General features: G+C 47.8%; 1 protein-coding gene across 1 annotated transcript; it reads right to left on the bottom strand.

Annotated features, from left to right (window-relative positions):
* Window positions 1-3,048: 3,048 nt before the first annotated feature.
* Window positions 3,049-20,217, bottom strand: ZNF518B (zinc finger protein 518B). Its single transcript, XM_040625363.1, has 2 exons — window positions 20,118-20,217; window positions 3,049-9,668 (listed from the first exon to the last, which is right to left on the bottom strand). Exon 2 carries the CDS (start codon window positions 9,468-9,470, stop codon window positions 6,222-6,224), a length of 3,249 nt encoding a protein of 1,082 aa, XP_040481297.1. The 5' UTR covers window positions 9,471-9,668; window positions 20,118-20,217; the 3' UTR covers window positions 3,049-6,221.
* Between the last annotated feature and the right edge of the window lie 4,926 nt (window positions 20,218-25,143).

Below are 25,143 nucleotides of genomic sequence, written 5' to 3'. Positions count from 1 at the left end.
AAAACGTTATTGGTCCCCAGCACAACTTTATTTCTATTACATTTTCAAATCAATTAGCAGACTAAACTGTAATATGTTCCCACTGATGGAAATTTACTTCAAATGCATCTGTAAATTCAATGCTTTTCCAACTCAAATCTCAATAGGGATTGACAGGTTGATTTTCAAATGCATATGGAAGAGCAAAGAGCCAAGAGTAGTCAAGATCATTATATAGCTTTCTAATATCTGCCGAGGAAAGTGTCTGCACGTCATATATACCTCTGTCAATGGTAAATTATCTTATTAGAATTAGCTGTGAAGAAAAATCACAATTAACCGTGTAATACAGCAACCCAATCATAGATCCACACAGATATGGAACCTGGGTATATGGAGGTAGCGTCCCACATGGGGATAAAAGCAGACTCTCCCATAATGGGTGCTAGGACACTGAGTAATTCACCTGGAACTGACATATAAAAAGATTTGGACCCAGATCCTTTTGGAAAAGACTTTTACATAGCCTATATCTGACAGTTTGTATTTTGTTATAGTGTTCACTGTTGTATGGAAGTTTATTTTTGATACTAAATTTAATACAAAAAGCTATCTTTTTAACTTCAACATAGGGAGAAATTTCTAAAATAAAGCACAAAAAACATCAACCCCAAAGGAAAAAAAATTCTTTATGGGTTTTTAATAGTGTCATTTTTCTTTTGAAAGTTTAAAATAAATAATTCAATAGTAAAATGGACAAGGAATACCAGCAGCCTAGCCACAGAAAATGATAATGTCCAATAAACACTTACAAAATATACTATCTCACTAGGAATCAGGGCAATGCAAATGAAAACAATACATTGCTTCTTCAAGTTAAGACATTGCCAAATACCATGTTGAAGTGCCTATTTCCCCATATCTTCACCGCGTCTTAGCAGACTGTTACCATTTCACAACTACCAGATTGACACGTTGCTTTCCACACAGGGCGATTGCCATTCACGCCCCTCCGGCACTCAGCCTGTGATCCGCGGTGTTAGACGTCGGCCGTTCTGCACACAGAGGCAGTGGGATGGCATCGCCCCTTGGGGAGGTTGTGTGACCACTTCTGGGGTGGTGGGTCACGAGTGGAAGTTCTGTGTGTTGTTTCCCAGCTGTGCAAGATCCTCTCCTCAGGAGAGGAGCCCAAGTGGTTCAGATGGTGTGGCTACAAGATGGGACCCCCCCCCCCCATCACACAGGGCCCTGGCACTGTGGATGCAGTGTCGATAAGAAATAAACACTTGTTTGGTTGACTAACTAGGGTTGCAAACTAAATGTTAAATAACCTGTAAAAGTCATACGTGCAACAATTTTTCTAAGGTGTAGGTCTAGAAAGAGAACCGTGGGGCATTGATGCAGAATGTGGCACACAATTGGCATTTCCTAAATATGAGTGAGTGAAACCTCGCCTGGCCTACCCTAGTTTTAGAGATATGTGGATAAATAAAATCTACTTCTTCCTATCAAGGAGCTCAGACGAGTGAGCCGGTATTTACAAAAGAGTGTGTTTCACCTTGTCCTGGGCGGTTCGGTGCGGTCAACACCAGGCACACGTGGGTAATGAGCATCCAAGGTGTGGTGCGGGTGCCTGAAGAACTGAATTTCTCGTTTAAAGGGAAAAATGGAAGCAGTTAAATTCTTGCCACTAAACACACTTTATGTGTTTTGGTGACACTGTATCTCATTATAAACGAAAATTTAGCATTAAAATTTAAACCTTCTGTAAGTTGAAGATAGATACCAGATTTCTAAAGAATTTGTTTTAAAATGTACATACACATTTTGTACATGTGTGTGTTTATATACACAAAATATCTCAATTTTATGTTTATTGAAAATATTTCGCTATTTTAGATGTATTGGGTCAAATAAAGCATTTAACTTCACTTGCTCTTTTTACTCTCCTAAACGTGGCTACGAGGAATTTCAGGTTCTGTATGTGGCTCACATTCTGTTCCTATTAGACAGCACTGAGCTAGACTGAGTCCATGTTCCTCAGAATGCTGTCTCACCCCAACTGTGTGTCCGATCCCTGCTAGGACCTTAAGAAGTCCATTCCCGCTGAGCGTAACCTGCGGCAGCAAAGGGCTCTACACGCTGCAAAGAGCTTTACAGAAGCCAGGGTGCTTCCTGCACGTTACCTCGCTCATCTTCATGTAAACATTCGTCTTTCTTGAGCTCAAGTTTTCTTCACAATGAAAGGCGGCTTAGCGTCTGCCACTCCCTCACTTTCTGGCCTGGGCGTCAGCTTCTGCCCGGGCCCCTACTCTGTTCACACTGCAGCTACCCCGGGTCGTCCAAGCTCAATTCAACCCCCCCCCCCGCCGAGTCTCCCACTGCCTTATCTGATTTCTGCTTCCCCCTAAATAACCAAAGGCGACAACGTATTAGACTAGATCTACGGGATGGAGGGTGACAGCCCCTGTCAGCTAACAAATGAGAACAGCAAATTGCTGAATTTAAGTAACTCACATCTCTTTACGTTTTCTTCATTGTTTGCCAAAACTCAAGTACATTTCTCCTTTTCCCTTTTTGACTCCTCGGAATGAGCTGAGGGAACCAAGCCCCGCTCCGAATATCCTCTCTCCTCCCAGGTACGCGCAGAATCCGACGTGAGGATGGACAGATGGCGTCACCGTGCTGCTGCCCACGTGTCCAGCAGGCTCACTAGCCACTTGGAAGCTCTCCCACCCCAGCCGCCTCCCAGCCGCGAGGCCAGACACGGAGGGCCGGCGCAGCGGCCACATACCATCTCTGATGAGGCCACAGACATGGGATCAAAACTGTGACTGCTGCCCAAACCAGCACCTCCTGTAAATTTAAGGCAAAGCAAAACAAAAAAGGGACCTGGTGTCATTTCAGGGTATGCGTGGTTAACCAGCAGTGCATCGAATTCCAAATACGCCCCGTTGGAACTCGAGGCAGCTGTGCTGTCCAGAAGGATGCCTCTCCCTGTTTCGGAGACGTATCCCATGAGAGGCCATGGAAGAAACAGCCCCCGAACACTGAAATGAAAGGGCAGAGAACATTTTACAGTCGCTTTATTTAACAAAATCTACGCCAACTTCTATCTCTATATACAAACGTGTTTCAAAACCAGAGCAGCAGACACACAAACTGTTAACACAGGACTTACAATAATGCTTAAAACGTGTTAGGCAATGTTTTGTTTTCTGCTCATATTGACATTTACAGATTCAAAAATTATTCCAAAGGCCGAGCAATGTCACATCTTTGTTTCCTGGGATGGTTTATTTAGTAGGTCGTGAAGAAAGAGGGACGGAGCTTCGAGGGTTAATATACCGTGTTCGGTTTAGTTTAACAAACAGCATTTGGCCCATAGTAGGGCTCACAGAATGTTCTGGGCAGGGGATAAAAATTTGGGTAAAATATTATCTATGAGACTATGAGTCCCTTTTTAAAAATTTTCACTGTCATAACTATCACAGGATCGTCTCATTTCTGACCCCCAAAAGTAAGAATCTCTAAGAAATAAGTTTAAGATTTTATTAGTAAGCACTATTAATAAAATTTAGTGAGTACAGGTCCTTCAAAATCAAGGTAGGAGTAAGTAAATACTTAACACAGTTCTACCCCTACCTTGGCCAATTTTGTTAGAAATGTTTCATGACATTTACCTACATGTTACAAGCTATTTCCTAAAGTCCTTCACAGAGGGAGGACAGACATGTTTTGCCTTCTCATTTGTATGACTTCCAGGAGCCTTCTTAATTCCTCAAAAAAGTACTGTAGCTCTGGAAATCCCCCCAAAAACTTAGCTACGTAGTCTACTCATAAAATTTAGCTCCATACAAGTACGTGAGCTGAGTCTCAGGTAATACTGGAAAACCGGCTGATGCCGCAGAGTATAAATATTTCACGTCAACACTCAACACTATGACCTGACTCAGGGTCCGCTTTCCTGAAAGGGCACGCTCGAGCCTCTCAAGAAAGATGCTACTGAGCAGTGAGGTATAGGAGAAAAAAAAAATCACAGCCTTTTCTTCTCAGTATCTTAGGAGCCTTCCATCCCGCCGGCAGGGCGCCCGCGAACGCACGCTCACACTTCGGAGCGCTCTCCTCTATGTGGTGAAGTGGTGCCCAGGGTCCATTTCCCAAAGAGCACCAACCAGAAACGCACGGGGATGAAATACTGCAACGAAATGATCCTCAGGGGTTTCTACTCCTGTTTGCTCATATAAATCAGACTCATCACTTACTTGTGCTTTCATTTTCTAAAAATGAGATCACGCCATTATAAAAATGTGCTTCCAAAATAATTTCTAGAATATAAAATGTCTTATATTTTTCTAGCCCACATAATTTCATTATAAAATAGGAAATCAGAAAATTAGCTACTGCAGTTTTCATATGGTAAAAAATATTTATATGTGTACACACACGCATATATACACATATAAAAAAACCCAAGTCTTAAATTTCAATAAAAATTAACCAATCGGCCAACTTATTGATTATGTATTCAATTAGATGTAAGAAATGTTGATTATCTGTAATGAGAACCAATGACAAAGAATTACGATCCCACCTATCAGAAGATAGTCTAAGACTTTCACATGTGTTAAAAGAAAACCAGAAAGTTCCAACTAACCAACACAACGGGCATCTCTCAGGTCTTCTTCAGGTCTAACAGCCCCCAGTCTCATTCGCGGCACTACCGAGTGCCCTAAGGAAGGAGCAGTCCTAGAGGGAGGAAACCAGAGCTGGGGCCGCCCTGCGGCCGTGCGGGGTGTGTTCTGCGTGACGGTTGCGGCCTGGCGGAGCGGGCGAGGACACGAGATCCAGCCTGAGCGCCCCCAGCCGCGCCACCTGTCTGCCCAAGAAGCAGGGAAGGTGCCCAGGGAGTTTTCCCTAACGCACACAAAGGTGCGGTGTGGACCGGCTGGTCCCGCATCTGCTGGAGAGGGAAGCAGGTGTTCTCGAGAGTTGCTACCTAGGAAAGGGGAGCGAGAGGGAGAACAGACCGTGGCTATCGGTGAAAAGCAGGAAGCGTGTTTCTATGACCTCCACAAAGATGGTGGGATGTTTCTGTTTTGTGGATTCCTGACCGTTTTTAGTATTTTCAGGAAGGAAAGCCTTAAGGGACCTCAAAGGCACACAAAGAAGGGGACAGGAGGTGAGTAGGGAAGCGTCTCACTCCACGGAGAGCCTGTTCAGCAACCTGGCAGAGGGAGAGCGGGCTGAGCTGGAGGCGGGCTCCGAGATCCGTGGGTGCTGGAGACGGTGCCCGCAGCCTTCGCCCCCGTCTGGGCTGAGTCTCAGATGGAAACTCTTCACAATCCTACCTGGAACTGTCTCCCCCAGTTTTATCTGTGTTGTAAGAAGTCTGTTCATTCACATTTTAAGTTGGTTACTTTGTTCGTGAGGGTGGTAAGGGCAAACAGGAGCCTTAATTACAGATATTCTCCCTCTGGGACCATTCCTTTTTTTTTTTTTTTTAAAGGCACATTCCCTCTTCAACTGTCACAAATCAGGACATTTAAAAAGAAAGCAAGGATTTGAAAATGTTTCTTTCCTCCCCTAACATCTACTGTTGAAGGAATAAATTCAGGCAAACCCTTGGAATCATTCTTTAAAGTGGCCCAAAACCGCACAGTGCTCTGTGCTACAGACAACACCTCTGAGTACTGCCGAGTGGGTGAGAACTTCAGAGAACACCTACTTTTCTATAACCAAATTTAAGATAACAAAGTAGAGGACATAATTTCCATTATGTACCAAATATTCAGCGCATGAGTTAATGCAGGAAAAAATGAAGTGTACACCGAGATTTGGGTTTAATTCCTCAGCAGCATTTTGTACGACGAGCAATGTGTAAAACACTCAGAACTTGCCCCTCTGAATAGATCACCGCAGATCTGTATCTACTCAGAAAAACAGGGGTGCTAAACAAAGAAAAGTCTCAGACCCCACTGGAAATTTCACTTCTTTCCAGAAAAATGCCTGTACGTAGGTTTGTGCGGACTATTTCAGGGGCTTCAAAAACCCTCCAAGGTCTGGTCACTTAGCTCAGTTAAGATTCCTAGCTCTCCACATTCCTACAAGGTTTCTGAAGAATGATCGAGCCTCCCATTCCTACAATCTGCATTTCTCCTACTGAGTCGGGGCGGGCGGGGGACAAACTAGGATAAACTAAGAGTTAAGAAAAACAATTTGCTTCAAAGACCACTTTTTACTTATTTGCCCTTGGAAGAAAGAACATCCCAATCTCTAGTTGCCTCTATCAAATGCCGTTGGCCATGACTCATCCACTCTTCCTGGTCTTCATACAGCCGCCCACAAAACCAGCACTTAAATATACACTGTGATGAGTCATCAGGCAAGGAATCCACCACCTGGTAGTTGTTTTTATGAACTTTTTTAAGTTTCATTTTCAACATCATTTGCCTTTTTATCTGATTGGCCTCTTCCACGTTCTGGTACGTCAGGCGAACATGATGCCGTCTGATGCCTAACTGACACCTAGTCCTCTCTGATAAGACGACTTTGAGGACATTGCCTTTGTACTTGTTGATTACCTTCATCACATTGGTCACTTCCGGAGAGTCAACATCAGGATGATTTAACACAATGACGGGCTGGTTGCGACGGGGGCATTTAATCAACTGGTCTGGTTTAGCGGCAATCAGTCGAAGCTGTCTTGCAACCTGAAAAATTGAAGGATCCTTGAGATAGCGGCTGGGATCAGCCTGGATTTTGCTTTTCTTCTTGGATGAGTTCACTTGTTTGGTTTTATTTTTACTTGTGGGAAGACTTCTGGAAAGCAGTTTGCCTTGCTTACTCAGGTCACTGCTTCCTTGCTGACCGTGCAAAGGGCCAGTTTTTTTAGGCATGGTGCTACAAATAGCACTCTCTTTTCTTGGTTTTGGCCGAAGAGGTATATCAAGATTTTGGGACATATCTATTGGCCCACTTTCACTGGTCAAAGACTGTAAGTCTGAGTCTGTCTGTCTCACTGGGCAGAACGGAATGGGTTTTAACAGCTGTGTCTCACTGCCAGGTATGCTGACGGGGGCTTCACACGTCGCCTCTATAATGTGGGCATCCTCAGAAGAATTAAGAACCCTCAACACAGCCCCTTTGGGGATCAATACGGGAGTCGCAACATGGGCCTTCCTGGTTACTCTGCTTTCAGTTTTCCCACTGCTGCCATCTATAAACTGTGGGTAGATCTGCTGAGGAGTGAGTGGCCCGTTAATGCCACCATCATCCTGCGGTTTTGGGGGCGTGCCTGGGGGACAGCCAGTGCCAGTAAATGACACGTTAATTTCATGAATACCTTCAGGAGCAGCTTTCGAAGTGCCCTTCGATGGCTGCGCTACAGAACGGCGATGTGCGTTATTCGCAGACAAAGACGACGGCTTGCCACAGGACTCGATTAACTGAGCTATCTTTCTGCGCAAGAGTTCAATTGACTTTATTTTGGATGTTGAACTATTCCACTTAACGCCCTCAGGGACGTTTTCAGACCCAGAGCTCAGAGAAAATACTGACGAGATGACTGGACCATCGAAAGAGTCCTTAGTCCTTTCAGGATTCTTTAATTCCAAAGGCTCCTCCGCGGGTGGCTGAGACCTGACTCTGTCTTGTCCTGGTATATTTATGTGTAAATACTCGCTTTTATGTTGAGAGGAAATCTGGCCTGTATTCGAAACTGCCTTGTGTTCCTCCATCTGCTTGTCTTTCAACTTCCTATGAGAGGGAAGCATTTTTCCAGGAACACTGATCTCATTTCTAGATTCCAAGTTATTTGTACTTACAGGCAACAAGCCCTTTTCTCCAGAGAAGAACACGGCTGCAGGTGACGCAGCCAGGGGAAGTAACTGCTGTGAGTCACCGTGTGAGGTCCTTCCATCTTCAGCAAAAGAAACAGCAGCTTTATATGGAAAAGGGTTTGATGCAGCTCCGAGACTGTGGAAAACACTGTTTTTCACTACAGATGCTGGAGAATGACCTTTTAAGGAGACAGAAGGAAGAGCCGGTCTATGTGGATACGGACTACTTTTCTTCCGGAAATTCTCAACTGTATCTGGGTTGAGGAGGGATTCTCCGTGGTTGTGCACACTAGAATTTGACATGAAAAAATCATAAGACCTGACCCACTTCACATTTTTAAGCTGTTTCTGAACTGACGATTGAAGACTATCAATGCCTGCCAATTTCCCAACGCTGCCTTCCATCGCCAGTGACTTTGTCTGGCTTGCAGAAACCATTTTTTCTGGTTTGGCCAAACCCTTCTCTTTAGTCATACGCTCAGAATTACCCCCTTCGCCCCCACCGGCTTCAGGGCGGTTACTTTCTTCCAGAGGAAACAGTTTCAGGACAAGCTGCTGGGTCCCGTTGACGACCTTCACATCTATCAACTGTGCTAAGCAGTTTGCAGGGACCACGAGCTCTGCCGGTGCCACCACCGTTAACGGCATTCCTGGCTGGACGGGCTCTTTCGCCGGCGACAACACTTCCACCTCCACGCTTCTGTTCTCAAACAGACTGCCTTCGTTTGGCTCCACCAGGGTCACTTTATTTGGAATACACACTACGTCTTTTTGGTATTCCTTTGATTCAGGCAACAACATGATATTGTGCATTTTGTCTTTATTTGTGTGGAAGGAGAACCTGGAGAGTTGATCTGACAACTTATTTTGAAATGCAGTCCTTGGATTGGGAGCTTTTAAGACCTCCAGGTTTTGTTTCGATGCGCTGATTCTTTTTGGCTCCAGCTTGGCAACAGCTCTGGGCGGCCGCCTTCCCCCAGCCCTCTCGTGCACTCTGCGCCGGTGTTTGACGATGTAGTCATTCCTGATGGCGCCGTAGTCGCAGTACTCGCACTGATAAGGGAATATGCCTGTGTGTTTCACGAGGTGCCTCTGGAACTCCCCTTTCGTGTAGGAAATGTAGCTGCAGTGAGAACAGATGAATTTAATCTCTTCGTGTTGAAGCGTGTGCTTTTTGTACTGCAGAGGGTCCTTTGTGGAAAATCGACACTTATCGCAATAGTATTTGCCTGGCTTAAAGTTCCTTACCTTAAATTTGTTACCGATGGAACCGGAGATGGCTTCCGCTTTATTTCCTACGGAAGTAGCACTGGGATTACTGTTCACAAAATGAAAGTGGGGAGTAGCCACACCGAGGCTGCATTTGAAGCAAACGTATTTGTCTTCCTTCTGGCTTGGCCCAGTGCCCGTTTTCAAATCTCGAAGCGGGACTTTGTGAACACTTTTGCACTTCACACACGTAGCAACGGTCATCACGGCAGCCTCTGCCTCTGAGCCTTGACACAACAGAGCTTGCGCTTCGTGTCTGTCTGGTCGAGTCGCTCTATTAGCATTTGGTTGTTTGGGGGACATGGTCAAGGAATTATGTCTGTCATTCACTTGGGTGGTATATAACTGCTGTCCAATATCCTTCATCTTCTTTATTTGCATTTCTATAAAAAGAAAGCCAGAAACTTCAGGAAGACTTCACATGATAAAATCCTTAGGGGCCATCCTTCATCTAACTGCGTGATTGGCGGAGCAGTGACTTTTGGGGGCTTAGTCAGGTGTCCTCGTTTACGAACCGCCACAGTAGGTGTGCGATCCCAAGACAGGATTGTTCCCAGTTCTCTGATATTCCAGGCAACACTAATGGGAGAAAAAGACATCATAAAGTGTGGTTAATACGTGAACTTAAGGTTTAGTTAAGCTGTTTCCAAACTTATATTTCAATGACCTTTGAATTTTAAGCTAAATCTTGACATATTTTCTTAAACACGTAATAAAGAGTAAAACGTAATACAACAGAAATGGCAAATAATAAGCCCAAATGAAAGACATTTTTCTATTCAGCCCCCTAAAACTCGTCACTTTAGACCAATCATAAACAGGCCAGGAGCAAAGAAATCACAGCTGTCATTCAGAGCAGCCCTTGATAAGTGAGAGTTATTTGTAGGTGTCATGGAAAGCATCCCAGCAATTTTACAGGTGTAATTTCATATTAGCTGACATAAAACTTCATTCAGGAGGATGCTGTTTCAGTTTTTAAACACACAAATTATCAAGTGGTGGAGAGAGCCAGGGCTTTGGCTCAGGTGTCCTACATGATAGCCAATTAGCAGCTTGGATTCCCAGCTCTCTCTCGGTCACTCCATTTGCTTTCACAAATATAAGAAGTCACTAACACACTGGCAATATTAGGTAGACAATACTGATGCCTTCAACATCTCACTGAGTGTCTGTTACGTGCCAGGCACTGAGTGCTGTAGGGAGTGAGCAAAATGCAGTATCAGTCCGTACACTCAGGAGGGTACAGAGAGGGGAAACAGGCAATATATTTATTTCTTGGGTGGTGATAAGTAATTGATAAAAATCTACCATAAAGCAATGCCAGGGGGACAGGAGTAAGTATGTGATGAGGTTACAGGGCTGGCATGTGGAGGTGTGGAGAGTCAGGAAAGCTCCCCCGTGAAGCTGACATCTGAGCGGAGACCTCGGGGCAGCCAGGGAGCGAGTACTGCAGCTGTCTGGGAGAAGGGAGTTTCAGGCCCAGAGAAGGCAAAGGTCTGTGGGATGTGGGCCTGGAGCACCTGAGGAATGGCAAGGAGGCGGAGAATGGAGGGTACTGAACAAGGAGAGAAGGAAAGGAGGGAGCGGCGTCGATAGGGTCAGAGGCAGTGGGGGCGCTGGTCAAGGAAAGCTCTAGCATAGTCATAAGATGTCACTTTTCCTCTACCTGAGACAGATAACCAGGGGAGACTGGAGCAGTGACATGGCCTGATGTGCTTTATATCCCAACAGAGCTCCCAGCTGCCGCACAGACAAGCATCTGTGAGGGTGGAAAGACAGCACGGGGGACTGAGGTGAGAGGCGGTGGCAGAGGCGCGAATGTCCCTATGGTAAGTGCCACAATACGTGTAACACCGATGACGACTTCTACAAAAATAGTTGCCTTTAAGTATACGCTCTTTTTTCCAGAACATACAAGAACTAGGAGCCAAACAAATTCTAGTTGGGGATCTGCTAAAAAGCCTTTATTTTATGACCTTCTAAAAACCACTGAAGCCTTTTTAGCCTCAATTTTTTCATCTGGCAATTAGAACGAAGGACACTTATCGAACCTCTCCCACAGCACTGCCACGATGGCTAAAACACTCGAGAGTGAAAGAGAACACTTCTGAAGTTTTAGAGTGCCTCTCTAAGTGTCAAGAGGCACAGAGAGGTGCCCAGTGAGTGTCTGTTCGATGATGAGCAGAGATATGAGGGGGAATTAGCAGCTTTGTTCTGGCACACTGCTCACAGGCCGAGAGCCATGCAAAATAAGTCTGAGAGGCCAACCTGGGGGAGTAGAAGGTCCTACTGTAGGGTCAAGAGAGATAATTATGGCATATTCAGATCCAGCATAAAACCCGCCCTTTAAAAGCATTTTTGAAAAGGACCATAAGGACATACCATGTTTGACAACCGCCTTTATTTTCTTTGGCAGTGTTGTCTTTCCCTATTTTGCTTTTGCAAAAGATAACTGCCTCCTTTCAAAAGCAATTTCCAGTACACAGCTGAACCCTAGTGGCATCTAGGACTCGATCAGACTCACCCCACCCCAAGTGTGTATGTAATACTTCGACAGCAAGTGGGCAGAGGCCCGTGGGGCCACAAGGTGCTCCCTCTGCCCTCAGCGTTCGAACACACACCTGTGCAAGGGGACTGTGAAGAGGGCAGGACATGTGGATGCCTCCAGCTAGCAAACTGGTAAGCATGGGCAAAGACAAGGACTTCCATTTCCCACCGCACTCCTGGTATACACAACAGGTTGAAGTTTTAGGAGTCACTCGTAGAAACTTCCCTGCACTTCATTTTCCAGAGTTGTAAAGTGGATTTAGTGAAGGGAGACCCCAGGGACACTGCTCGTACCAGAACTTCTGCTACTACTCAGGCAATCTCAGGCGAGCCACTGTTCACATCTGCTTATCCATCTACATTCATCCGCGTGATTTCCAAGCCCAGTCTCCCAGTGCTGACCCCTGAAGTCACAGGCTTCTATCATCCAAGAATGCTGCTAGCGTCAATGTGGTCACATGGGCATTTTCACCCCTTTAAAACAGAGGGAGCACGGTCTGCGGCCAGAACCTAAGAAAACCGTGGCTCCAAGGACGCGCAGGTGAAGAGGGACTCCAAAGGGGACTGGGCCAGGGGCTCCAGAATGCGGAGGAGTCTCAGCATCACAGCTGAGACAGACGATTCTGGACTCAGCCCTATGCTAGTGAGTCCAAATCATCATGAAGAGGGGGAAGGGGAAGAGACATCGTGGTTTATAAAAGCAATCAATGCAGTTTTAGTGAAAAGCCAGTATTATAAATCGCTGGCTGAAACTTCCAGCAACACTTCAATCCTTTAAATCATCCTCACCAGTTGATCATGAATGGATGGTCTAATATTTCCAGAAACAACACTTCTCCCTCTTTAGGCAGTTAGTTTTATTTTCACATAGTTCTCACTGTTGAGAATTTGCCCTTAAATGAAAATGAAACCACTGTCCCTGTATCCTGACTCTGGGGCTACAAACATCCTCACCCTCTTGATAGACCCGTTATCAACCTGCACACCTTTTCTCTCCTCTCGTCGTGGGTTCTCAATTCTATTCCAAAGATCTGCATACCAGCTGATACCACATCTGCTATCTGCCAGCCCTGGAATCCTACTAACTAGAGAGAGGGAGGGGGCAAGAAGACAGGAGGAGGAAGGGAGGGCAGAGAGGGGAGGAAAGAAGAAAGTAACTCATTTGCCTGGCACAACATGCTTACCAACTACTTCAACATCTTACATATTAATCCTGAGAAATTCTCAAGAATCTTGTGATGAGATTCCTTCATCTGAAGACTCACTCAAACCAGGATTCCAACTGTGCACTTTTAGTTTCCCAGCACCTTTTCCAGCCTCCAGGATTCTTCAAAATTTACAGAAGGCAGTTTTGTCATTTTCTTTCTAAGTCCTCTTAAAACTTGGAGGCATCATTCCTCCTAAAACTGAAGACTTGAAATCCCAGAGACTGGACGGTAAGATCACATACTTGGCAAGCAGTGGAGGGCATCCTGGTGGAGGAGAGTCCCCAGGGAATGAACCAAGCCAGCTACAGCCCCGAAGCAGTGCAGTCCTCTCAGAGGTGTTTCCATGAAACTATCGCGCCAGTTATTCTGAATTAAGAATCCCTAGGAGCAAGTGCCAGTGAGAAGCGCGAGGCTGTGATTAGCAAATACGTTTAATGGGAGGCAAGACACCTAGGCCATGTTCAAATTACAGTCACCTGTTTCCAGGTGGCTTCCTGGCTTCTAAGCCATTCCCAAGATAATGCAGTGTTTCTATCTGGTACCTCCAAAGTCCAGGTGACGAAGATGTCAGGCTTCTTCAAAACAAGTAATGTTCTACTTGGCCTTTGTAACGTGTGTGGCTAATCGTAGGGGGAAAGATCTGAACGTACCCCGTGACGAGGGTTAATGGGCGCGGCGAATGGCAGGGAAGAACCTAGATGCCTTTGCTGCTGGTGCTGCATGTGAGCACTTGAGGCCGCTGCAGGCACACCAGAGGGACCACCAGAGGGACCGGCTTGTGAGTCCACTCCCTCCGTGCACCTCGCTCCCTCTGGCTCACAGACACTGGAAGGGCGCTCAGTGAACTGCCGTTAACATCAGTTTTGGTGTTGACCTACCTTTCAAACTCATGTCTCTATTCCAAAACCTCTGCATTTGACCTCCTAGGACTAGAAACATATTTTTTTTTTTTTTAAGAGAACTTAAGAGGGTTCTCAAAAGCATGGAAAATACTTAGTATTATTAACTCCGGACACAAGAAATAAGGTGTCTGATGAATATTAAGTTGTCTGTTTTTTCACAGCATGCAATGAGCTTTTTAATGCAGAATTATCTACAGCATCAGCCAAAGATGACTGACACACCCCAAAGAGACGGGCATGGTTTGTCATAAATGTGCTCCCTGAGTCTTGTCTCTTCCTGGGGAAAGGCTGTACAGCATTCCCCGCTGGTTTTTCCTTTTGACTTTGAGCTCACTTGCCCTGGTTTCTCGTATTTATTATGTAGATGGATGGAGAAAAAGACTAAGTTTGTCAGACACCAGGTCAGTGACACTGGGGCCTATAAAAACCATGAGGGTTGTACAAGTTCTTATTAAGATGGAACCATCAGACTTCTAAATACTGGAAACGGCAAATGCTCAACAGAATTAGAAGAGAAATAAGCAGTAACACGATTTAAAGCTACAGATTCTGCAATTGTATTATAGGGATTGAAATCCTAGTGCCATCCTTTTCTTGGTGTGTGACCTGGGGCCAACGGTCTGAATCCTCATCAGTAAAACATACAGTTAACAGTACCTATGTCACAGGCGTGTCATGGAGATTACATGATAATGTATATAATGCATAGTGCTTTGGTAAGTTACACATCATAAACTGTTAAAAAAAGAAAACAGAGAAAGAAATCGTGCCAATCACATGAAGAGTCAAAGGGGCTAAAATACATGCTTCTTCACTGCCTAGCAATTGCTCTTTCCAGAATATACACTGAATCTCACATCATGATTTCAGTTAGTTACTGGGTATAGCCTAAAACACAATTTACCTCTGGGGCCAAGACCATCACCTAGCCTTAGTGGCAAAGTGGCTAACGTGAAAAGATGCTTGGACCACATGCGAGAGTATTCAGTATAACTCAGGTTTATTTATAAGCTAGTTACCGAATTCCCTGCTCCTCTCCAAGCCCAGCTGAATTGCGAAATATCCCTGTAAGTGAACGCACACCCACAAGCTGGATGTTAATGCGAGAAGTGGCTGGCCAGTTACACCACATGCATGCTACGTGCATCATCGCAGAGTTTTTGATCGTGAGACATGCCCACCAAACTCAGTCACTAGCAGCTGACTGACTGCATCATTTTTGGATGGAGAAGCAGATTCAGGAAGCTCTCTCCAGAAATCCTTCCATGGGGCTTCTCCCAGGACAGGGATGGAACTGCAGTTCCCATGAAGAGCAAAGGGAATGGAGCTGGAAGATTGGCAATTCAAACTCTGATTCTGTCCCTGTTTGTTCGGTCCTTAGGCAAGTGATTCCCTCTGCTCACTGTCAGGCAAGGAAACAGGCTTTAGGATCAGACTGAAAAGGGAATTAGGAGAGCCAAACAAGAGAACACAGGTGCTCAAAGGTTTTTTTTTCTGTTCCTTTTGTCTACTTAGTTCATAGCAAAGATTGGTCTAAGAAATGTTTCCCAGCAAGCAAAATTTTGAAGCATTCTACCTCAAAGTGCCCAGAAGCATGTAGATAAGTAACACTTGATCAGGAAAAAAAAAACAAAAAAAGCAACATTAGGCCTGTACAGTGCTACCGCCACCCAGGTAAAGGGTATTTAGGAAGAAGCCGGTAGCCCACTCAGCAAGAACTCTTTCAGACCATTACAAAGAATCAGAACTGAACTGAATGGGTACATTGTTCCAAAGAAAGAAAAACAGTAACTAAGTATTATTTCCTTTTTGCCAAACTACCTTGCACTTTGAAATGACTGAAGTGCAAACTGATGGCCACTGGATGACAAAAAATACTTCCCAATTTTGCTGACAAACATAAGGCTTTTGGGATTCTAGATTTCCTTCTGAAACCAAATGTGTCACTTGGGCCACAGAATGGGGCAAGGCGGCTGGACAAGAAAGCCCCTGTTCTGATTCCTCTGCTTTCCAGGGGAAAAGTGTAAGAGTAGAAAGGACAATGACCTTGGGAGATCAACAGCAAGGTTTAAAACCTAGGTTTTGGACTTAATAACTGTGTAATTCTGGATCTGTTAACCTCCCCTGAGCCTCGGTTTTCTCACTTCGTAAAGCGGGAATAATAACGCCTTTACACGCTGATGTGAGGAAGAGGTATGGGCAGACAGCAGTAGCCTTACGCTTGGCAAACAGTGCACGTTCCGTGAAGAAATACGTCAACCTGTTTCTCTAAGACTCCTGTGAAGAGAAGAGTCCGGGAAACTCCTGAGAAGCAGAAACTCTTAGCTTAACAAGTCAGCCAGATGAGATAAAGGCCTCGCAGCAGGAGGTTCTCAGGGGACTGGAGGCCAGGATCTCCTCCTCAGCCCCATCTACAAAGGAGCTATTCGCAGACAGACTTGACACTGTCAAACACTTCAACTGACACTATATCAGAAAACAAAATAAGTTATTACATATATATATATATATATATATATATATATACAGTTTAAGAGAAGACCTTTCAACGAAAGAATATGACCAGTGACCAGTGACAGAGTTTTAAAGCATAAAACTTACTGTTCTCTATGTGGGGGAAAAAAAAAGTTAAGGGGAAATTATGCTCTTGTTAGCATTAAAAAAAATACACGGCAAAAACCAAAGTAGTATTACAAGCAACATTACAAAATTGTGTGTTACTGAACACACCTAGGGACTTCAGGTCCCTAAAGGTGACAAAAATGAAGGGTACATATAGCTTTGTATTGCCTCACCACCTTGTTCTGGTTTATAGAAAAACCAAATTTTGTAGATGAAATGGATTAAGGGTTTAATAAAAAGTATAATCAAACACAGAAGAAATATCTCCGACTACACTAGTGATTATTCACCTTGGCTGCGTTAGGGCGACCAACTTGTCATAACATAATATGCCCAGGATGTTGAACTTGTTTTTGAAGGAGGTCCCTGGGATGGTCACCCTACTGCATACTAGGATTGCCTGGAGAGCTTTCAGAGTAACGATGCCTGGGCCCCACTGTGTGTGGGGGAGGCTCGGGGAGTTTTAAAAATCTTTCCAGGTAAATCTAATAGACAGCCAAGGTTAAGAACCACTACCTGACATTACAGGCACAGAGGAGTGTGTGGGAATAGCAAGGTATTATGAACGTCGTTGTGTAATCTTTTATATACCCATCCCAGCCAAGGGTACTGGGAGGGGGGCAAGGTCACTGCCTTAGAGGGTAGCAGGGTGATTGGGCAAGTGGACTCTGGGTCCTACCCTTGCTTAGCCAACTGACCTTGGAAATGTCATCACTGATACTCTCTGTAAAGCGTGTAATGACAGTAACCACCTTGTAGATTCTTGGAAACGTAAATGTTCCTGGCATTGTGCCTGGCAGGGTGCGAGGACAATGAGCACAAGCCAGGACTGTTTTACCCCCACACCTGCACAGGCTGCTGTCTTTAGGGAGTGTAACGGCAGACGGAGAGCAGTGGTGAATGGGGGGTTTCAGTGAGGCGGTAAACACCGTACCGCTGACCTGATTGGGGCGCTCTCAGTGGCTGTGTGTTTGGCAATCCTGGAGCATCTTGACGGAAGTCAGGTGGATGGGGTGCCGGGCGCCTGCAGAGGCACAGTCATACTTTACCTCAATATTCCTCAAAGTACACCTTCAATTCTCTGCTGCTTCTAAGATAACAGGGCTGGAGAGGCTATGTGTCTTTTCCCAGGTCATGGAGTTAGTCAGCTGGTGTCTAATCTAAATTCTTTTGCTTTCTCCTACAGGCTGTGCGAGACTGTGAACTAAAGTCACAGCACCTGCTGTCACTCAAGTTCTGTTCTTACTTCTGGCCTGGTACCGTCGAGCTGCAGATGAGTCAAAAGCGTGGCAAGTTCCAGGGCTCCTCCTTCTTTCAGTCCTTGTCTTCTCAGGCACCAAGCCCCTTCTGGCCTCACACCTGCAGGCCCTGGCATAGGCTTCTACATCCAGGACCCTTCGAGGCTGCCAGGCACCGCACAAAATGCCCCGCAGCAGAAGCCAGGCACCTGGATGCAAGTCCTGGGTCTGTGCAGCCTTGGTGGCCCCAAGAATTTTCTTCTAGAAAATAAAGAGAATGAGCCCCCAAGATGCTTCTCAAGCAGCGATGTGTGGCAAGGTAACACAGGAGCTTAAAATAGAAAGGAAGAAAAGGTTTCCTAGGACTCCGGTGACCTAATAAATCAGACTGCCCTTTTCCTGAGATGGGCTGAGACAATTCTTCCCAGGTGATTCTGCTGCCTCACCACCCCCACTCCACGAGGACATCTGGATTACACAATCTCTGGACCCTTCATTCCAAGCATGGATTCTGGAAATTGCAATTGGCTGGGTTGGCATATGTGAACAAAGAAAATGCAGTCTACCCCAGGCAGCTTGGGAACAATCAAGACTGGGAAGCCTCGCTGTGAGGACCTTGTTTATCAGTCAACAGCATAGCGCTTGGCACAGGAGGCACGCAATACATATTGGTTGAAGGAATGAATGAATAAATGAGTGAATGAATGAAATGTCAGCCTTCATGGCAACAATCATAAAAATGTTCTTTGTTCTTCCTCTTGCCCCAAAACTGGCCCGAATCCTCTTACTTAGAGGCAAATACACCAGGGGAAATCATGGTGTTTTTTTTTTTTTTTAATTGGTATCAATGAATTTTTAAAAATCTACATTGGTTTGACATAATATCAGAAAGGAGGCTCAGTAAAATAATGCCCTCCTTTGTCTGTTTTCAAAATGCATTTGTAATGAATGTTATCAGCATAACAAAACCAGATACATACAAAAGGGTTATTTTTCAAGGCTATACTACATCTAGGATAAAAAATAATTTTAAAAAGTGCATCCTAGGTGAAAGAGAACACCGATATCAGACAATTAAAACAGCCTAACATTCTCCTTGCATGCTGAAGAGACTATATGATACTGGTTTCTAAACAACTCTTTGCTGGGCTTTAAGAACCCTCTGCCAGTATCTCCTGTTGTGTACACACATTACCGGCTAGGCTGAACTTTGCATCCGTGACTCAGAGAAAGATAAAGGCATACATTCCTATTCTCTCTCCTTTCCTCTAGGAAAGCACTGCAAGCTCCTGGAGACCATGGCTGTCTTACTCTTGGTGACTTCAGTTCTAAACTTAACAGATACAATCCTTAAAGGCTGTAATACAACATTACAGTTTAGCTGTGCAGACTTTTATTTAAAACAGGCCAAAGTGCTATTTCACTTTTTAACTCGTTTAGTGTTAGGCTAATTGTTCATTATCCCAGTTGCTAAAGTCAGCGTTATTTTAATGCGGTACATTTACGTAGAGGGACTTAAGTGTTCTCTTTCTTTCTCTCCTTTGGTTTCCCTTTCCGGTGAAGACATATTCACTCTTAGGCACCCTGCCTGAAACTGCCCAACAACCCAAGATCGCAAGATAAAAAGGGCAGCTGGGATGGGGAGGTCCCACAAAGGCTGCCATCAGCACCGGAGTAAGTCAAACCTTCACCATCCACCCTCCCCCGCCTGCCCTCCCCGGCAAAAGATGCACAGGTCCTCCGTGGACAAGCCCATCCCGGGGCACACGCCGCGAAACTCCCAAGGAAAGACAATGCCAGTCCGGTTTTCAAGTTTATTGTTGGCACTCTCACACCGATGGTACACGGTATCCCAGCGAATCCACATCTAACAGCTTGGGGCTAGCAAGGGAGGCGCTGGCGCAGGGGCTTAGTGCGTGGGCTCCCGGGGCCGGCCCGGCCGTGGCGGGGCCTCGGGGTCTCCTCTAACTACTGAGAGTCACACCACGTCAACGCTTACCTCCGAGGCCCGCAGGAGGCTTTAAAAATGGCCTCCTGACGACACTTCCTGCTCGGAGCCGACCGGTAGAAATCCTCGCAGGAGATGCATCATTTAAAACGCTGGGGGCGGGCGGAGGAGGCCGGCTCGGCGGCTCCACACCCGCGGCCCAGCAGCCCGCACGCCGCCGCCGTGAGTCGCGACCGGCGCGCGGGGGACGAGCCTGCGGGGTCGCGGCGGCACAAAGGGCCCGCACCCCGCCGCCGCCCCGGCCCCCGGGTCTGGGCAGCCCCCGGCCCGGCCCCGCCCCCGGCCCGCCCCGGGGCTTTCGCGCCACGATGCCGGCCGGCCGGTCTGCCGCGAGGCACGCGGGGCCGCGGCCCGCACGACCCGGCCCCGGACTGCCCGCCCCGTCCTGGCGCGGCCTCGTCAGGCCCCCCCGCCCCGCGCCGCTCCCGCAGCCCCCTCGGCGCCCCGGCCCGCCTGTCCCGCGCGTGAACCCGGGGCCCTCGCCCTCCGGCTCAGCCACTCACCCGGCCGGCGGGTCCCGGCTCCCGGGAAGGGGCGTCTACACCGCCGGCCGCAAGCCGCCGCCGCCTCCGCCGCCGCCGCGCCCGCTGTAGGTCCCTACTCGGGGGGGCGGAGTCGGGCCGGCGCAGCGCGTGCGCAGTGCGGCGCGGCGGCTCGGCTGCGGCGCGGCTGGCGCCAGTGGTCCCCAAGGCTGCGCCTGCTCCCGCCGGGTCTCCGCGTCCCCGGGAGCCCGAGAAGCGTCTCGGTCCGGGTGCTGGGCTTCGAGCTCGAGCTGCATGCAGTGGCCGTGCTCCGCCTGGGTGCCCGCAAGTTCAGGAGCCTCCTGCAAAAGGGGAACCGATATCCTTCCATTGTCGCCCGGGAGGACCGTTCGTGAACGCCCGCTGTGTGCTGGTACTGGGTGCAAGCCGAGGACGCAGTAGCTCGCTGCCCGCGTGGAGCTTGAAGTCCAGCAGCGAGTGAGGGAGGGCGAGAGAGAAAAGGAGCTCAGCTCTTCAGCCTCCATATTCTTCCACTTTTGAAAGCAGCAATGCCACGGCCTTGAGTCGGGTTCGAATCCCGACTCTCCCGGACTCTTTTGCATTTTAGCTTCTGGACCGTGGGCAAGGAAGTCCCCTAATCGCCTGTCCTCTCTGAGGCTCGGAGTTGCCATTACGAAAGGCGAGGAAGACCATAGCTGAAGCCCAGAGTCTCATCTATCACGTAGGTGGTTGTCGAGGGCCAGGCGAGACAATGATTGTTGGGAGAGTCTGGAGACGGTGTGGGCTCATTTAATGCCAGTGTTTTCTCCTGCTACTTGGACTTCAATACCATTTTCTGGGAACCTCGCTGCAATCCCATCACACTCTCACTTTTGACCTTCCGGAAAGAAAGTGCACCTAGAATATACCCCTCTCTGAGGAGAGAAGGGGGCCAGTCCCAATAATCAGAGACTCAGAAGCTGCTCCCTACAAGATAAAAGTACTCCCTAAGAACGGCAGACTGGCAGGGAGCAGTGTCACCGGGAAGCGCAGTTTCTCCAGGAGTAACAGCTGAAAGTTTATTTCAAAGCTCCGGAAGGAGCATGGCTGGTTTCCAACACCTTCCTGTTGGAGGCCAGAGGTCAGGGTGCATGGACATTGGCCAGAAGCAGGGAGGAGATGCAGCACTGGGGGCAGTTCTTCAGTACAGAGAAGTGGAGTTCAGGAAGACAGTGTCGCCCACGGCCAGCAGCGAGGCAGAAATGCCCACCAAAGAAACAGCAAGAGCTGGGCAGAGAGAATGTCAACCCAGAGACCGATCACCAACAACAATTTCTTCCCCCTGCTCTTTGCTGCAAGACCCAACCTTCATTCCTCATAAGGGAGCCTCCTGGTCCTCTATCTCCTGTGGCTCAGAAAATCTAGTGGACCTTTTCTCAGAAAAACCGATTTATGTACAAAGAGTTCTGTCTCCCTCAAGAGTGGGGTGGGCTTGGGAAGAACACTGAGAATCTAAACTGGGCACTGCCTAGAAATCACTAGTGGCAGAAACAGCTAAATCAGTTAATTCTAAGTATTGGAGAATCAGAAGTCTAAGCATTAGAGAATTTTTCCTAAAATGTAGCTGGATTGTTGCCCTTCCTTGTAACTTCCGCTCATGCATTGCAATTCTGCCCTCTTGAGTCACACAGAATTGATGAAAGGGTACCTCTGGCTTTCCTGGCAATTTTTCTGGAGTTCGGTAGAGCTGGTGATAAATCCCAGCTCAGGCACGAAGAAGCTGTGAGCCTGCTCCCTGACCTGTGTGAACCTCAGCTTCTCATGTAAAATTCAGCGAACAGTAGGACCTAGCTCACGGGCCAGTTGTCTACATGAAACAAGAGAAAGCAGGTCAAGGCTTAGCGCAGTCCCTGACAGATTTACATTTCTCAGAAGCCCACATTCAGTCAGATAAAATGCTTTGTGGAGGGTCTGCAAGTGGGGGTGTTTACAGCTTGGAAAAGGAACAAGAAGGAATAGAGACCACTCCCATAGAAACCCGTTAAGTTGACATATTGTCCCTTCTTTAATGCAGGGAGAGTTCACCTGGAAATGTTATTTCTGGACCTTCAACCAGGGCACATGTCAGACATTTACGGCTGCTCCTGGGTCTTCTTCCCCATCCTGCTTTGTTAGCCTAAAGCCTTTTTCTGTGTTCCATAGATCACCTCTGCTATAGGTTGAATTACGTCCCTAGAAAAGATATGTTAAAGCCCTAATCCCCAGTGAATGTAAATGCAAATTCACACTTGTGGGTGTGAACCTATCTGGAAATAGGGTCTTTGCAGACATAGTTAAAATGAAGTCATTAGGTGGGCCCTAATCCAATGTGATGGGTGTCCTTAAAAATGAAATTCAGAGAGGCAAATGCCATGTAAAGATACAGAGAAACACAGGGAGAAAAGGCCATGCAAAGACAAGGCCAATGTGGGGTTATGTCGCCACAAGCCAAGGAACGCCTGGGGCTGTTGGAAGCTGGGAAGGGCAAGAAAAGATCTCTCCCTGTAGCATTCCCAGGGAGCACGGCCCTGCTGATACCTTGATTTTACACTTCTCGCCTCTAGAACTGTGAGACAATAAATTTCTGTTACAGCAGCCCTAAGAAACTAATACAGGCTGCTGGATATGATTGCCTGATGAGTAGGAGAGAGGAGGGAAGACATGTGAACAAAACCAGTCATTGAGGATAAGGGTTGGGAGATGTCCATTCATTTACTTATTCATTCAACAAACATTTACTGAGTGCCTATTTAGTGCAGACACAAGCTAGGTGCTGAGGATAGAGTACTTGAGGAACAAAATCAGCCCCCTTCAGGGAGCATTCATGTTGCTGGGGGTGGTGGACCTCAGACAATGGGATATATAATTAATATTAGAGAGGGCTAGAGGTCAGAGAGGAAAAACTGGGTAGTGTGGTGTGGAAAGGAGTCCAAAGCAAGAGAAAGGATGATCAAGAAGGCTCAGTGAAGGGGACTTTGAAGATGAGCTCTAAGCCGTGAGTAAGATCCAGCGTGGGAAGATGGAAAAGAGCTTCACACATAGGGTAAGAGCATGTGCAAAGACCCTGAGATGGGCAGAGTTGTGCATGTTTGAAGGAGAGAAGGAAGGACATCCTGGGCATCTACACATTGTGATCTTAGGGAGCCATTTACGAGGATTCTGCCAGTGAGGACCCTGTGGCTCAGAGTAAGGGACTTGACCTCAGTGTGCCTCAGAAAAGGGCCAGGTCTCTAACATCTAGGTCTGGAACTTCGGACTAGTTGCGGGAGTGGGGGGGGGGGGAGGAGGCAGAGGCGGGCAAAGACATGCAAATCTCTGGCATTTCAAGACTGCGCATAAACAGAGACCCTAGGAAGTGGCTTTTTTCGTTTGTTTAAAATATTTCAGAAATGTCTAGTAACTTCTTTGAGACTTTGCTCACCTGTGAAAGAGGGAAAAAGGCCTCTTTGCTCAGGGTCCACAAGGTCGTATAGGACTACCAAGATACTCAAATTCAGTGCTTCTCCCTTTCCTGGGACGCAGAGGGTGGAGGCTGCGGAGTCTGAATCCCAATCCCGTTACTATTTGGTACAGGCTGTGTGACCTTGGGCAAGTTACTGCCCGTCTCTGAGATGGTTTTATCAACTCAAAAGGGGGCGGAGGAGTGCGCCTGAGACTAGGCTCGGGTTCCAGACACCCTATGCCATTTGGCGGCGCTGCGTCCTTCCCCAGGGCTGCGGGGGGCACTCGCCCTGCTCAGCCGCCTCTGGAGCCGTGGGCGACCGCGCTGTAGGGCAGCCGGAGCCCGGAGCAGTGCACCGGGCATGCGCGGCCAGTAGAGCCACTCGAGGCAGCCTCTACGCCTCCCCGCACCCGCCCCCCTCTGCGGCGAGCGCGGGAGCTGTAGTACCGCCGGGGGCCTGTGGCGTCGCTGCGCGGCCGGCCCCGCGTGTTACGCGCTTGTAGAGCTCTACCCGGCGCGGGCGGCATGTCAGCGCTCACCTGGCGGCGGGCACTGCAACCTGGGGGCCCCCAGCCCGTGGCGCACCCTCCCTCTCGACTCTCTTCTTCGAGGTGTGCTGCTTTGCTTTTGTTTTTCTTAGGCCGCGGGAGTGGCGGGGGCTGGACTCGCCGCGCTGGCGAGATAACGGAGGACTCCCGGCCCAGCCGCGTGCGCTCTGGCGACCGGCGTTTGCAAAGTTGGTATTTAACCAAAGGCAAATGCTTACCAGGGGATCCGGAAGAGTGGGGTCAAAGGGGTTCCTGATGATTCACAGCCTCCCACTCTTCATATTTTCTTAGACTGACAAGTAAGTGTGCGCCCCCGCCTCTGGGCTGTAAGTTCCACCAGCGCACGTGTCCGTATTATGGCTATTTTGTTCAGGGCTGACGCGCCAGGGTTAGCATATGCCAGGCCCGGAACAGACCCGGCTTCCAAGACCAAGCCGGCCTGCGCCGCCAGCGTCCCTTGCTCGGACCAGGGGTAGCCAAAGCCTGCATAGGACAGGGCCCTCGCCGAAGAGGTTCCCGAGGGAGGTACAAAAGGGAGTACAAAAAGGGAGAGGAGCGTTTAGAACGTTCATCGCAATCGGACACAGCTTTGGCATTCCAGCGCGGGATCCGAGGAACAAGGTAGGGGAATTCGGGTGGGGTGCACTCTAACTCATGTCACTCTGGCTCAGGCTGCATTCTAGCTGCATGCAGCCGACGCTTGTGTGTTGATAAAGGATGGGGGCGGGGGGAACACCTGGTCCTTTGAGGCAGATAGCTCTAGGCTGCCGTGATAGCCTTCTGCTTCACCCCCCTGCTTCCACGCTCATCCCTGCTGAAGCTTCCAGAGTGCTCCTTCCACAAAGCAAATGGGATGGAGCCACTCCCCAGTGGAAGAGTTTTTGCAGGACCCTCCAGTCCTATAGGACCTGACCTCAGACAGCATCCCTTCCTCCCTTCTCATTCCCGTGCCCTGCCATGCTTGCTCCCTCTGGAGCGCTGATGCACTGGACTTTTCTTGTCCGAGGACCCTAGCACATGTTCCTTCTGTCTGGGAAAT

This window comes from Ursus maritimus, unplaced genomic scaffold (assembly GCF_017311325.1).
Source record: "Ursus maritimus isolate PB19 unplaced genomic scaffold, ASM1731132v1 scaffold_8, whole genome shotgun sequence".
Classification (NCBI taxonomy): Eukaryota; Metazoa; Chordata; class Mammalia; order Carnivora; family Ursidae; genus Ursus; species Ursus maritimus.
The sequence above is the reverse complement of the archived record's forward strand: the minus strand, read 5'-3'. Positions and strand labels throughout refer to the sequence as shown.